Source organism: Colletotrichum abscissum (genome assembly GCF_030869225.1).
Source record: "Colletotrichum abscissum strain IMI 504890 chromosome Unknown Scaffold_6.1, whole genome shotgun sequence".
Lineage (NCBI taxonomy): Eukaryota > Fungi > Ascomycota > Sordariomycetes > Glomerellales > Glomerellaceae > Colletotrichum > Colletotrichum abscissum.
The window spans coordinates 608,807-623,252 of NW_026850503.1; the positions used below are offsets into that span (position 1 = coordinate 608,807).

The 14,446-nt window shown below is 53.1% G+C and overlaps 4 protein-coding genes across 4 annotated transcripts; 2 read left to right on the forward strand and 2 right to left on the reverse strand.

Moving 5' to 3' along the window:
- Positions 1 to 1,490: 1,490 nt before the first annotated feature.
- On the reverse strand, positions 1,491 to 2,575 carry CABS01_03214 (pre-rRNA-processing protein IPI1; the record flags this gene model as incomplete). Its single annotated transcript, XM_060536591.1, has 2 exons — positions 1,491 to 2,462; positions 2,528 to 2,575. The coding sequence occupies 2 exons, from the start codon at positions 2,573 to 2,575 to the stop codon at positions 1,491 to 1,493; spliced, it is 1,020 nt and encodes a 339-aa protein (XP_060392510.1).
- Positions 2,576 to 3,053: 478 nt separating this feature from the next.
- On the forward strand, positions 3,054 to 3,637 carry CABS01_03215 (uncharacterized protein; the record flags this gene model as incomplete). The annotated part of the gene is made up of 3 exons (XM_060536592.1): positions 3,054 to 3,071; positions 3,144 to 3,443; positions 3,533 to 3,637. The coding sequence occupies 3 exons, from the start codon at positions 3,054 to 3,056 to the stop codon at positions 3,635 to 3,637; spliced, it is 423 nt and encodes a 140-aa protein (XP_060392511.1).
- A 3,409-nt stretch (positions 3,638 to 7,046) lies between these two features.
- Positions 7,047 to 7,394, reverse strand: CABS01_03216 (uncharacterized protein; the record flags this gene model as incomplete). Its single annotated transcript, XM_060536593.1, has 1 exon — positions 7,047 to 7,394. A coding segment is annotated over one exon (348 nt), but the record flags the coding sequence as incomplete, so codon positions are not given.
- Positions 7,395 to 9,303: 1,909 nt separating this feature from the next.
- CABS01_03217 (uncharacterized protein) lies at positions 9,304 to 14,086 on the forward strand (the record flags this gene model as incomplete). The annotated part of the gene is made up of 4 exons (XM_060536594.1): positions 9,304 to 9,627; positions 11,166 to 13,041; positions 13,096 to 13,593; positions 13,647 to 14,086. The coding sequence occupies 4 exons, from the start codon at positions 9,304 to 9,306 to the stop codon at positions 14,084 to 14,086; spliced, it is 3,138 nt and encodes a 1,045-aa protein (XP_060392513.1).
- Between the last annotated feature and the right edge of the window lie 360 nt (positions 14,087 to 14,446).

Sequence of the window (14,446 nt, forward strand, 5' to 3'; positions counted from 1 at the left end):
TCGAGAAACTGCAGTCTCCGATGGAGCAAGCAGGTCGGGATCAAGGGCTGGGAATATCAATGCGAAGTTGATTGCAAAGTGAAAACAACTTGGGGGATTGAAGCCAAGAATTTGGCGCTCGTCAACACGTTCCACGATCGAAGTTGAAGACGGCAGAATCCGTCGATGAATGATGACGGGGATTGATGGAAAAATAAATGGGAATGATGAATTCGCTGATCAAACAATGTGGAAAGTACTTACCTCTCAGACGAAGAATGAAGTCAGAAACTGATCTCCTGCTGGTGATCCTTTCTCAACGATCTGTGACGGGTGCGGAGGAAAAGAGGGAAGAGGAAGAAGTTGGGCAGCAGCAGATGAGATATAAACATCCGTGATGAGAGGACTTCGGAAGGCTGGAAGACGGTAGGTCGGTCTGTAGAGGGCAAAAGGGCTGGAGGCCGAGGGCAGGCACCGCCCTTAGAGGAAGGAAGACACAATGAACGAAGTAGGTGGGTAGGACGACTAAGCGGGCATGAGTGTTGAAGTGTGACTGCCTCGTGAGGCATTACAATCGGGTGGGAGAGCACCATTCAGGACTTGACCTTCTGCCTCATTTCTGAAGGCTCCATCGGAACTTGAAAACACTGGACGAAATCTCATCGAAGCTTCGGACGAGAGGAAAGGTCAGACGAAGAGAAGACCTCTCCTTTGACAGCGCTCATTTGACATGACACTAACTTCTTGTCTCGACGAGGTCCTTCGAGTTAGCTACCTACAGCAAGGCAGAACATGAAAAGAGAGAGAAGTAACCCGGGTAGAGGTTCAATAATATACGAGTGATCCCGTAAAGACAAAGGCAGCTGAAAGGCCTTGAAGATACAAAGTATTCTGCGTATCTCACCTTTGTGTCTGAAGTCGAGTCAACTTGAATACTTCCCTATGGAGCATCTAACAAACAAATCAGGCATGTAAGATGCTGCCTGATGGCAGCTTCGTGTCAAGAGTAAAGCTAAAAGAAGACAATTGAGGAGCTTCCAATCTAATCGGCTCACCACATGACACCAAAGGACAGTCATTCACCTGAGAGATGTCTCTTCGTCTCTGATTTCGGAGTAACTACATTTTTTAGACAACAGGAATCTCACCGAGGTGAGATGGGTATCATTAATATATCCATCTATGAATGCTACATGATGAGGTAGCGGATGGCGACGCTCTTGGGACTTATTGAGCGGCTTGAACAGCACTTCGCCCCGTCCACCAATTCGAATAAACCAAACGTCTATCGCGATAAAGCCTAGAGTCATTCTATCTCGCAAGAAACCCTCCGGCTCTTTACTTTGCCCCAACAGGCAGGACGTAGCTGCTCGGGCACTGACCTTCAGCGGCAGTGACTGGAACCTCCAATACTGCGGGGGAGAGGTTGATACGAGCAGGAAATCTTGTCGGGCAGGTTCCTGAGACCGCCAAAGATTATAGATCATTGTAGATTTGCGGGGCCACATACTTCACCACAGATCAAGGAGATCTTGAGGCTCAACAGCAGACGTCGCCTCGTACCCGCTCATACCTTCGGTCAAGGCCTGATCCAATGCAACGGCCGAACGACCGATGGTACCGCCCTCTTTCTTAGACTGCTCCACGCCTCGCTGGAACGAATCCATGAACCTCCTGTGGAAAACCCGTTGCCGTGACTCGCGGTCATTATACATCTCCGCTTCCTCGTCCCGGCGGGTCCCAAAAAGGTTGAGGTACGCAAAAGGATTCGGCGTCCGGGGCACCCGGTACATATTGTCCGCATAGGCGTTGGGGTTACTCGGCCCCGCAACCTCGGGCTTGAGTCCGGCCTGCATAAACCTAGCCAGCACGGCGACCTGCCTCGCGTGCGACTGTGCGTCCTTTGTGCGGAGACCCGTCTTGGGGGCGGTCGACCACCCCGAGCTCGTCTTCACGGTCCAGCCCATCAGCGCGCAGAAGCTGTTGAGAGTCTTGACCCAACCGCCGGGGCAGCTGACGGTCTCGTCTTCCGCGACATCCAGGAGCCACTCGAGAACGGATAGTGAGTCGTTGCTGATGTCGGCAGAGAGGTGAGTCATTCCTGCGCGGGTGTACATGATGCACTTTTCGGCGTGATGCTTGACCTCTGCCTCGGGCAGGGCCCGGAACAGCTTCAGCAGCTGGCTGCGAACAGGACCTGAGGCGTCTGAGATCAGGGGCAGGAGTTTGCTTAGCACCGTTGCGGTTCCGACGGGGTTATTTTCTGCCAGCACCTGGCTTGTCAAATGGGCCAGAGATTCTTTGCGCTGCTTATCTGCTCTTGATGTAGAGGCTAATGAGAGGTTGTGCTTGAATTGAGTAGCGTTATCGGGGGCTTCAGTTGAGAGCTTCTGGTGGCCCATAGCAATGGACTTTGCCTTGAAACTTGTGTCTGTGAAGTTGGTAGGCTTGGCCTTGGCCTTTCCGACCTTGAACTTTGGTTTCTGTAGGAGCATATCAGTATTGATGCGAGGTCTCATGAGAGGCAGCGTCACTGAGGTGTTCATACCGCAAAGTCCTTGGCCTTTTCCTTCTTCTTTCTCGTGCTAGAACCCATGATGTCTTATTTATCGGATATTCTCTCCTAAATTTGAATTGATTTATTTGTGAATCTTATGGCTGTGAGACTGAATTTTTGTAGAATTTTCCGAGTGTTGAGCAATGAAGTCTTCGTCACTTTTCACATGAGATGGCTGGCTCATTGAAGGTTAGGACCCCTGCAAAGTCTGGAGCCAGAACTTTTCGGCGGTCAGGTGCGGCAGAATCTGGTCAAGCTCCTGGTCCCCTCGCAACTCAGCCCCACCACAACGTTGAGACGCTGTTACCCGGTGAATCCTAGCTCCAATTATTGGGCACTTTAGCTTCCAACCCAGCCTTACAGACGAGACCCAACCCAGCTTTCGGGGGCATTCATTTGTTTCCACGATTCAACGACACTCGATTCTTTTGCGAAGTTTCGGTACAATTTGAGACGCTCTCAGAAGCAGCGTCGCCCGTACCTGTCTCTTGTTTGTTCAACTCTCAGTCTATCAAATATGGCCGACGCAACACCCGTGAGCGACCTCGACCCCTCCTGCTCTTCAGCAATGGCGTCATAGCTAAACAAAGAATGTGTCCCCTCGCAGACCAACGGACCAGACGCGCTGGATGAGACCCTCAAGCGCCTCTCGAATAAACCCGGCGTCAAAGCCACCGTCATCCTCGACCGAGTCACCGGCGCGATACTACGAACGAGCGGTCAGCTGTCGTCCTTCAACGCAGCAACCCTACAGACATCCGGAGGAGGCTCCTTCTCGGGCGAAGGCGCCGCGGCGCAGCAGCAGCAGAATGGCGAGGAGCAACCGCAAGGCTTGGAGGACTTTGCCGCAAAGGTTTGGAACTGGGTGAATGCGTCGGGCACCCTGGTGTTGGACCTGGATACCGAGGTAAGAGGAGTGACACGTCTGTCCCTAGAGCGACTGCGGAACGAATCTTCACCCCTGAAGGGAAGGCCGAGGCTAATTATTTGGAACAGGATGAGCTGAAGCTACTGAGGCTACGAACGAAGAAACAGGAGCTGGTCATTGTACCAGATCCGAAGTACCTCCTCATCGTAGTACATGACACACCGCCGGCTTGAAGAATCTAGAGGTCTGACTCACGATGTTGGCATCGATCGGCGTTTCACGGACTTATCGCTATTGGCTTCACCGAGCGGACATCCTTCAGGAGGATTTGCGTTCGCCAAGCTGGAAGGGCAAAGGGTCAGGATTGACATGCTCATTGGTCGACTCCAAGACCATCGTATTTACAAATACGCAGGAAAGGGAAACTGGGGAACCCTCCTTCAAGCTGCCAAGCTGCAAGCTCTACGCACATACACACACATGGAGAACAAACAAGGGGGGGAAGAGAGATAGATAGCTGCTCTCGGCATGGACGGTCGAGGCGGGCGCGATTACGAATGATACCCTGATATTACCATCCGCCACGACCCTCCAGCATATACGTCCGGAATGAAGCCGGGGCGGGTGTTCCGCGGGCGATCGCGGCCAGGGCCGCGGCCCTGCTGGATAGCTCGAGATGAATGCAAGAAATGATGGACAAGTGCAAACTCAAAATGATGTTCGAAGCCATCATCGTTTCGTGATATAGGACAAGGCGGACAGCCTAGCCAGCCCAGCCCAGGCCCCCCGCGGAAGCCATACCCGTCAGCTCCGGAAGCTGGGCATTTCCCTGCCTTCCGCGACAAACCGTCCGAGCCGAGACGTCCGCTTCTCCCCTGCCTGGTTCAAAAAAAAAAATTAACATTAGCATTCTGACACTTCCAGCTCTGAAGCTAAAATAGCTAGCCTCGCAAACCAGGTGTGGCACCACGGACATGAGCTCTATGTCATCCGGGAAGCTCAGTGGCTCGCAAACATGTTGGTAAGCTCCCCCCCCAGAGCTTGGTTGGGGCTTTGGGTGCGCCTAGAAACGTGGCGCGACACCGAGTGAACGGGAAGTGGGCTAGAACTAGGCCGGGATGAGGCGCCGGTTCGGATTTGGGAAAGTCGAAGTTCAAAACGTTGACGGGCAGAGGTTGCAACCACACACCCCTTGCCCCCCCAAACACCTGGGAATTAAATTAAAGGCCCTTCCCCTTGAGGAAACCACCAGTTTACCACCACCACCCACGTCGCTTTCTCGCTTCAGTGTCGCTTCGGGCTTGTCGACCAGTCGGCGGTCGAGGATTTGCTACGTTGGCGACAATCCCAGTGGATGCCGGCGAGGAATTTGGCCCGGCCATACTCCGAACTTTTTTCTCTCTCTCTCTTTGCTAGCGCACTTTTATGTATGAGCCTTGCCTGTTGTTTTGGAAATCTTTCCTCCTCTCGTTTCAGTAACTTGTGGCGAGGTCCTGCCGAGACTCCGGGGGGCTTACTAGGCTCGCTTGCTCACGCCCTCGTCCTCTTCCGTTCTGGCCCTTCTCGTGTAAACTTGTCATAAAGGGGAGATTGGGGCTCCTTTAGAGTTTCCTTTAGCCTTTTTCTTGCGTCCTTCTGGACGTTCTCGCTTCTACAGTAGCATGTCAATGTCAATATGTCTACGGCGTACGCAACGCACCAGGGCCAGCTCTGTTGCAACTCGTTGGTGTAACCCGTTCCGTTTGGAAGTCACCTCGGCGGTGGGCTTTTATTTGAACTCTGTTAGGGATGCGAACTGGTGTTATAGTCAGGGTTCAGAATTAGTCCGCGGGACGCAGCTCTCTGCTTCCCGAACTTGTCAACTTTGTCAAGAGACCTTTCTGATGATATGCCTTGCTTCCCCTTTCCGGCTTGCTGGAGGAACCTGACCTTCGGCTGAGAATAATACAACCTCCTTTCTTCTCCGTTCTCTTCCTCCTGCCTCCTGTCCCCCTTGCTCCAGTGGTATGAGACGAAGATGTTCGAGAACAATGGAGAGAAGCCCAGCACTGCTCCCTTCGTTGTTCACGTCGCGCCCACACTCACCCCCGTGACATGTCGTCTCATGTCCACAGTCCAGGTAGATCCAGGCCCACCAGCTGCCCAGTGCTCATGCTCTCCGGCGGAGACCTTCTCCCAAGCCACGACGACGGAGGCCCCCCCTTGTCAAAGAAAGTATGTCCCATGTTCCGTTCGGTCCTGGCGGGAAGGGTAGAGCAGAGCTTGTCGTTTTGCCGCGTGAGGCAAGCTTCCCGTTGTCTTCGTTTCGGAAATCGTGCTTGAAATAGTCCCATGAATGTTTTTCAATACTAGACCCTCTCTATCTAGATTTCAGAATGGTCTCGAGGGGGAGGCAAATTGGGCTGTAAAGTTCAAGCTAGAGCTTCAAAGCCAGAAGTTCAAGGTCATCCTTGCGTTCAGGGACTCGGTTCCAATTAAATCCCGCCATTTCATGGTCGGCTCGGCGGCATTCGAAATGCTGGTTTCCTTTGCTAGACGTTCGAGAAGAACAGCCGAAGGGAAGATCTTTAATGCCAAGGGGAGGCGGGCGGGAAGAAGTTCAAGGTCTTCAAGGTCTCCAAGCCACACGCAAATAAGACGCGACATGGTACCTCCGTAATACGCTATTTCTCTGCCGTTCGGCCCTAAAACCCATTGGTGGCACAATGCGTGCTTCGGCTTGCAAAGGAAAGTGATGTGCGACGACTGGGCCCGGCAAATGGGTTTTGGTTTACTGACGATGGTGGCGTCCAAGTTCTGCAAGAAATGTCAAATTACACCATCTTTGCCGCACAAGCGTGGTCCTTGCTAATTCGAACCTGGCCCTGCCCAGAATTCTTTTGCACTGCCTGTACGGAGTACGGAGTACTCGATTTTTGACCTTTTAGCGGCATATACGAATTTCGTGGTATTCTTGCTTTTTGGCCCTTCTCTTCAATGATGCGGTATGTGCATTCTTTTTCTTTTCTTCCGGTATTGCCCAACCGTATCCGGCATGAGTGAGGGTCTTTCGGGGTCAGAATCCCACGATTCCGGTGAGTATTGAAATCAAGGCTTTCCGAGAAGAGCAGACAACGCAACATCAACCAGAGAAGAAGCCCACCGCAGCTGCAACATGAAATCCAATGAGACAGACACCTTGATCCATCGTCAATCCTCCCCTCCTCCCCTCTCTGGCTTCCCACTGCCCAAAGGAGGTGGAGAGGAGCGATGTTGTGTGGGCTTGCGGATCCCCGAAACTACCTAATCAGAGATCTTCCCCAAAAAGACGAACGAGACCCTGTCTCGGAGGGCCGCGAGCTGGCGAGCATCGTAGCGGCTCAAGGCAAGTTGGGTGGATTTCACATGCACTTTTCGATGAGCGAGAAGGCTAGACCTAGGCCAGCTGGTTTTACGGATACCTGCAGTGTAGTGTGATTTTCAGCTTCCTGAATCTGGCCTGTTGCAGATGTTTTTGCGTTTCGTAACTTCCTTCGTCTCTTTTTCCTCGACCCCATTACTTCCCACGAAATGGCTTTTCTTCATGATTTCTTATTCTTTCTTCATCACCGAGCCCATCTAGAAGAAACTCCACCTGTTTGTCGATGACGAGAGAGGGGGCCCCTAAAATGGTGTTTTGTCGCGGCCGTGATCATGGATCTCCTTTCCCTTTACCCGCTGCGGCTGTCTGATGTGTGAGAGAGAGAGAGAGAGTGTGTGTGTCTGCGAATCTTTTTCTCTTGCCTCATGTACCCCTGTCGAGTCCTCAGTGGACATCTCTCGTTGGTGATGGACCTGCCGGAGACAATGCAAGACCGAAAAAGATGAGCGGCGGGCAGAACGCACGCTATCATGCAATCTGACATTAGCACCACTGCAATGACGAGGTGAGGGAGGGTATAATTCGGTTGGCGTTATACGGGATAAGATGAAGAGAAAAAAAGCACAAGCCGCCAATTTCAAAATCTGACATTCCTCTCCTCAGTCCGCGCAGTGCGACATTTTAGAATTGCCATTCGAGCTGGTCGTCATCTTGTTGATCTCTTCTTTTTTTTTCCCGCCTCGCTGCTTTATCATCATTACACCATGGCAATTCCAAGGCCACGGCAACGCGAGAATGGCGAAGCCGGCCGCCACGCGGGAGTCCGGGTGGAGCCCCTAAGATATCCTAGAGGTTTACATGGAACTGGGCTCCTGGTTTTCTTGCTGGGCTGAGCACTCCCCGATGAAGTCACAACGCAGCAAGTTACACGACGAGGGATGGGAGACAGAAAGAGTGCAAAAACACACACACACACACACACACACACATAAAGTCCATGCCATGCCTGCCAGACGCGGAACGCCCACTCTGGCACTCACACCCCTCCCCCCCCTGGTCCATCTGGATTATGGGGTGGGAGAATGACGAACGAACGGGAAGCTGAAGCTCGCTCTGCTTCCATAGGGCGTTCTTTTTTCGTCTCTTCCCTAATCTTGTAATCTTGCTGATCTCCCTTTCGGTGCTTTTTCCTCTCTGCTCGTCCCTGTCTCTCTACCTTTTTTTTCTCACTCGACATGGGAGCATTGAAGATCTGAGACTGCCGTTCGTTCTGCCCTCCCTTTTCTTCTCTTAGCCCGGGGTGGGAGGGGGAGGGGGGCTCATCTTCCTCGCTTCCCTCCACCCCCAGAGCTCTCTATCCCAGGGTATGCAGCTATATTCAGATACGTGAAAAGTAATAGGCACGAGGACGCTTTTCCCTCTCTCTGTTTTTCTCGCTCTCCTTGCCGTAGCGGACTAGACAGCCAGATCCCCTCCCCCCGGTGCCTTGTTGCATGTCGCCTGCGGCTAGGACGAGGGGTACACCAACAAAGTGGATATGGCTTCTTCTGCGGCCCCCCTCGTCGTGTCCTATCCCGTGGATGTCTTATCCCGTTACTGTCCACTGGTCCAGTCAGAAGGGGACCCCCTTCGTCGAAAGAGTCGAGCCCAAAGTGCCCCAGGCCCAGCCCAACAAATGGACTGAGTGAGTGGGAGGCAGAGAGCGTGTCCAGCAGCGCAAAGAGGGGAGTGAGGAAAGCAAAAGAAAGAGAGAGAGAGAGAGAGAGAGAAATAGTGGATGATAACAGATAGAGAGAGATACGGATACAGAAAGTGTTGTTCTTGTTGTCACTCCCCTCCAAGTCCAAGTCCACCCCTGCCTTGGCAGACCATCGGCCGTGTGTGTCTGTCTGTCTCTGTTATTGATTCGCATTCATTTCTTGTTTTAACATCCTGCCGCCTTGCCTCTCATTTGCTGTAAGACTGCATCTCCCACTTCTTTACTTCTGATTCTCATCTTACAAGACTTGCCCCCCATCCCCTTCCTCCTTTACTTCGTCTCGATTTTTTCCCCCTGTTTATTATCTTACCTGTCTACGGCCTTTCGACGCTTGCCTGCCTATCGTTTACTCGGGCCTGCGTCCACTTACATTGCTTGCAACAAGACTCGGACTCAACACCGCAACTCGGGGTTTCACTGCGACATTTGAAAGGTTACCTTGCAGAAACCTGAACTTGCATCATTCCCGTCGGCGATAAGACGTCGGGGCTTTCCCTCCACCACCATCGCCATCACCACCAGCTCCTCACACGACGCCACTTTGGATCAGCCACCTTGGAGGATCAGGATTACGCGGTTGAAAGCTTGTCGAAAGAGCAGAAGAACTGCAAGTTGCAAGAGAGTGGGAAAGATTCTGAGAAAACAAAGACGAGAAAGAGACTGGAGACTTTACTTTACCTTAGGGGAAGAACAGGGACGAAATCGAGACGAATGAGACGAACACGACGGCAAACTTCGTCCCAACCCACGACTAACACAATCCGCGACTGGTATCTGTAGCAGAAGCAGCAGCAGCAAATATGCCGTCGTTATCACTCCTCAGACGAGGATCCAAGGCACACGACCAGCGGCCGTTATCCCCTTCGAAGCGCCAGCCACGACAACAACAAGAAGCCCGACCACCGCTTTCGCCGCCACAGGAGAATGGAAGGGAGGCGCCGGCGGGCGGCTTGGGGATCGGAACGGGCGAGGCGGAGCGGGAGCGCAAGTTCTCCAAACGGGATCTTTTTGGAGGGCTGTTGAGTCGCAGCAAAGGCCGGAGTGTCAGCAGCAGCGCATCGACGCCGGCTTCGTCAACAAAGTCTGGACGGGGTCCCGGTGCCGAGTCACCGACGAAGTTGCCCGTAAGTTTGCCTTTCTTCGTATCTATATGCGTTGTTGTCTGTGATTCCTTTCTACACCAAACAGTCGGCTCCCTTCAGAAAGTCTTAGCTTCCCACATTTCGATCGATACTTCGATCTCGTCAGATCGCCAGCGTCTTCGTCGTTCTATTTTCCACCTTTTTTATGGTCCTGTACCCCAGTCTGTCTTCTCAGGCAAGGTCCCTGAGATGAGGTGCTTCGAGTCCACCTAGTCCGACGTCCCCGATGTCCCCGGTGCCGAAAACTGGAAGATGAGGAAGTTCCTCAGAATAGCAGCAAGGCCGTACCGGGAAGATGCACGCAACGCAGCAATGCTGCTTGGACACAAACTTGCTTGCGCATAGCTTACATGCTTTACCCATATCACACGCACCTTTCCCTCACTACCACCCACCATAACCCCCCCCCCCCCCCTTTCCCTCCGTGCTGTCTCCCCCGCACTCTCAGACCAGGTCCGGTTCCCGCGTCGGTGTCGGTGGGTTTGTCTTGGCCAAGGCTGGACATTCCGTGCGCCGCAGACGGAGATGAAAACACAGACAGTGGAAGAGGAGCATCTGCACAAAAGTGAAAGTGGCAGTGGCAGGTCCCTGCCTGTGCTTCTCGGGTACTCTACTGTGTATACTCGGTAGCTTCCTAAGGTAGTTCCAAGCTCCCTCTCTGTCCCCACCTCACCGGGCTGCGGCTGCATCTTGAGTTCTTAGGTGAGGATACCTTACCTTGTTCTAGGTACCTTACGTAAGGCTCGGAAACGGTGGCAGTGACGGTACTGCGTAAGGTGAGGTAGACGGCGCCACAGTCTGCAGCACAACGCACCACAACTGCACCACGACCTCATTCCCCTCTCCACCGTGTCACTCCCCCGCCATCGTCCTATGCAATCCATCAAATGGGAGCTGCATCAGGCCACTTCTGGTCTGCCCTGTCTTGCAATCTCTGCTTTGCCCATCCATCATCTCACTGCCCATCAGTCTGCTTGCTTGGCCATCAGCTTAGGTTGCTTGCAGTGACGTCCTTCGAGATGTTCATCCGCTGTTCCAGTGTTCCTTTAATTCTTACTTAATACCTTCTTCCCAAGTTTCCAAGCCTCCGTACCTACCCCGTTGCTCAGACTCTGACGATCTATACCTCCGTTGCTCCCTTGCATAACCCGTCCCTTCTCTGCCGCGTGATCAGCTTCCGAGACTCCAATTCCTGTCCCCTCTTTACTTTAGTCAATGTTACTTGTATAACACACCCCTTTCTGTCTTTCTCCTCGTCGACAGTCTTTCTTTCTCCAAGTCTACAGTTTCTTTTGCAGTCCATTGCTGCCATCATCAGCCACGTCTTTCCAACGGTTGAAGACAAAGACGTCGTCTCCCGTTTACCCGCAGAGAAAGCAGACCATCATACCAACCCAACCCAACCATCTTGTCCTTTCCAGTGTCAAAACCTAACACCAGCTCTTCTAATTACCCCAATTGGGCCGCGTCTCTTTGTTCAACCGTTGTAAAAGCCGTTGTGTCTCACCAGCAAACCCCAGGTTTCCCCTCCGCAAAGCAGTGCCGAGTCCCGTTCCTCTCGATCGCCGCCCCCTCTCAACCCCAATAAGCCACTGCCTTCCCCGCCTCCCTTCGTCTTCGACAGCGCCGACCAGAAAGCCAATGGCCCTTCCGCCAAACCAGTTCTGAAACTGACGAAAATCATGGCAACTCTCAGCGACGACGACGTTGAGAAGCTCTTCTCTGGAGCTCCTCAGTACTTTGCTCGCTCCGAGGGCCATTACACCGGCGCTCCCCACCCATCTGTCGCCTTTCCCTGGGACGAGTCGCTTGAGATCCGCGACCTGACCGACCATGTCCAGATCGAGGACGCCGCCTGGAGCTGCATCACAGCCTGGCCTCATATCACGAGGGACATGAACTCCAATCCTGCTGCTATACGGTGCGCCAAGGAAAGGAAGCGAGCCCATTTCTACCCCCGATGCCGAGAACGGCCTAATATGCTGAGTATGCAAGGCTTGGAGAAGGGCACAATGGGGTACCAGGCGGCTCTGGAGATGCCTGTTGGTGATGCGCTTCAGGAAGAGCAGTTCGGCTTCGACAGCATTGGGTCCAAGGCCAAAGCTATCGTCGAACAGCGCCAGAGAATGTTGGCTTCCAAAGACGGACTTCGCCGTTTGGAGGAATCGTCCATTTTGGATCAGCTCATTAAGAATGGCGCCAGGTACAAGGAGAACAAGGTCCACAGAAAGATCCACAACACCCTGTACAACGAGCTATTCCTGGGCATCCTGCATCCGCCAACCCGCGTCATCGACCACCATGACCCCTACAGCCTGTCTGTACAGATCTCGGCGCTTGTCAAAGTCCTTGCTGCACCCAATGTTTGGATCGACTTCTCCCACGTGGAATGGAGAATCAGACTGGGTCAGATCCTCTGGGGTTCCTTCGAAGGCGACGAGCTCGAAACGGACGTCGAGATCGACGACGCTGACAGCAACGAGGAGCGCAAAGAGGAGAGATACTGGTTGTTGCTTCAGATTCTCCTGGCGTGCGAGCTGCTCATTAGGCTAGATGCCATTACAGAAGGCGAAGAGCTCGGTATCGAGAGCATTAGACCCACCGAGATTAAGCGCTTTGAAAAGGATGCAAACTCAACAGTCAAGTGGTCATTGCACTTGGCACGCGCCTGGCTGGAGAACATTGAAATCATTGAGCGAAAGGTCGATCCAGCGAATACTCAAAAGCGCAACTCTGGCGGATGGCTGGCATCTTTGACTGGGAAGATGAGCCTTCACCCAAATAGCCATGCTCATTCTCACGGCGACGTCTCCGTGTACACCATTCAGGGACGGTACAGCGAAAGACAAGTCAATGGCTTGACGAATTTTGCAAGAAAGCTTCGCTGGCCCGATATCGAATCAGACACATACGCCGAGCAGATTTCCGAGACAGTCAACAAGGTATCAGAAGCAACGCCGATTCACACGCCTGCGGAGACACCAATGAGCATCGACACAAAGAGATCATCTTATTTCGGTGGCGGTCGGACAGAAGCGAGCGTTACTCGACACCCGTCCGGGAAGCACAAGATCTCGGCAGCTTTACACCCGTCGGGATGGTTATCCAAGTCTTACGTGTCCGGCCTTATGCTTCCAGGCGAAGGACTGTACCACTTGATCATGACCACTCTCTTGGAGAACGACAAGGAGGCAATGTCCAAATTGGGCCCGATGGCGAACTTATGCGGTGGTTTCGTGTATCGCGGAAAGAGTTTCTGGAGCACGGCTTGCATCATTGGCCGCGTTCTTGCTGCTGGCGCTGGCTCTGCTCAATGTATGGGATGGATCTCGAGCGATATCACTCCCCAAGGACATGGTGACGGCTGGGTCAATATTGATGTTGCCGAAGTCTGTGGTAAGTGACTCTCTAATCAGCTCTCCATTGACGTAGACTAAACATCGTTGGCAGATGACATGAAAAAGACAGGCAAGCAAGCCCGGTTGTGGGGTAAGACTCACGTCGAGCGCGAGTCTTGTGTTCTGGGTGATGCGGATCCCAGCTCGGTACTCCCCGCGGATTTCATCATCCCTTATGAGAATAACTATTCGGAGCCGCCTCCGAGCCTGAGCATTTCCTTGACGTCGCTCAATCTATCTGCGCCCGTGGACTCAACCCGCACCACTCCGACTGAGGAGACGGTGATGACCCCATTCTCGGACGTGACCCGAGCTCACGAACTCTACACATATCCGGCCTCCATCTCCTTTTCTGTCGGTCCCAATGGCGGCGAAGCAAAGGAGCACCAATTTTCACTGATGAAGGACATCCATTTTGTTACGGCTCATCCTTGCCACCCGTCCTCCCACGTCAGGGTCTTAAGGTCCCCTTCAAGCCCCACTATCCAGCAGATCGACGTGGACGGCAGCGGCATCGGCGGTGTGAGCTCAAAGCCGGCCACCATCACGGGTAAGAAGAAGCAACTCCTCCTGAGATAGCCACACAAACTGACCATCATCTAGGACATCCCCTGCACAAATTCTTCACATATACCGTTATCCACCTTTCAGAGCTTCTTGAGAAGCCAGACGCCTCCCTGGATACTTTACTCCTCAACACGTCATCCGTCCGGCGTCCATCTCTCACTCCCACCATGAACACCACACCTCGTGTTCTGGTCATTGACTGTATCACCGGCTTCAAGCGTCAGGCCCCGACGCAAGAGACTCCCACGTCTCCCATTCTCGAACGTACCGCCAACGGTGCCAGCCTTGCGACGACCAATATGCACCTCGAGTCCCGGCGCCGCCAGTTCGGAAGTGACATGGAGGTCCTGGTGAGAGCCTTCTGCGCAGAGAAGGGCTGGAATGCCATCATCTCGAGACGCCGGCGGGGTTGCCTTGCATGCGCCATCAGAGAGGCCGGCGCCCTGGCTTGGAAGGTCATCATCCGCGTTGACTAGACGCTTTTCTTTCTTTCTACTTTGTCTTGAGACCGTATAACCCTTTCTTGTGTGTACATAGTTGTGGACGATCGACGGAGATCAAGTCATCATTTCTGGCGTCGGGGTTATTTTTCGATAAGGGATACCAGGGGTACACACGCACACGTGCACACACGAGAGGCATGCATAGCGTTTGATTTTGTTCGCGGGAACGACTGAAAAGGGGGAAAGGAGAAAGAGATGGACTACCTAGGGTGCCTGCATTATTACGTCTGCGAGCTGTAGTGCTAGATACCCCCAAACCCTGATATAATACGCTGTAATGATGCATCCGCCCCTCCACAGCCCGTTTGCTATTATGTGACTTGGTTCTCAAGG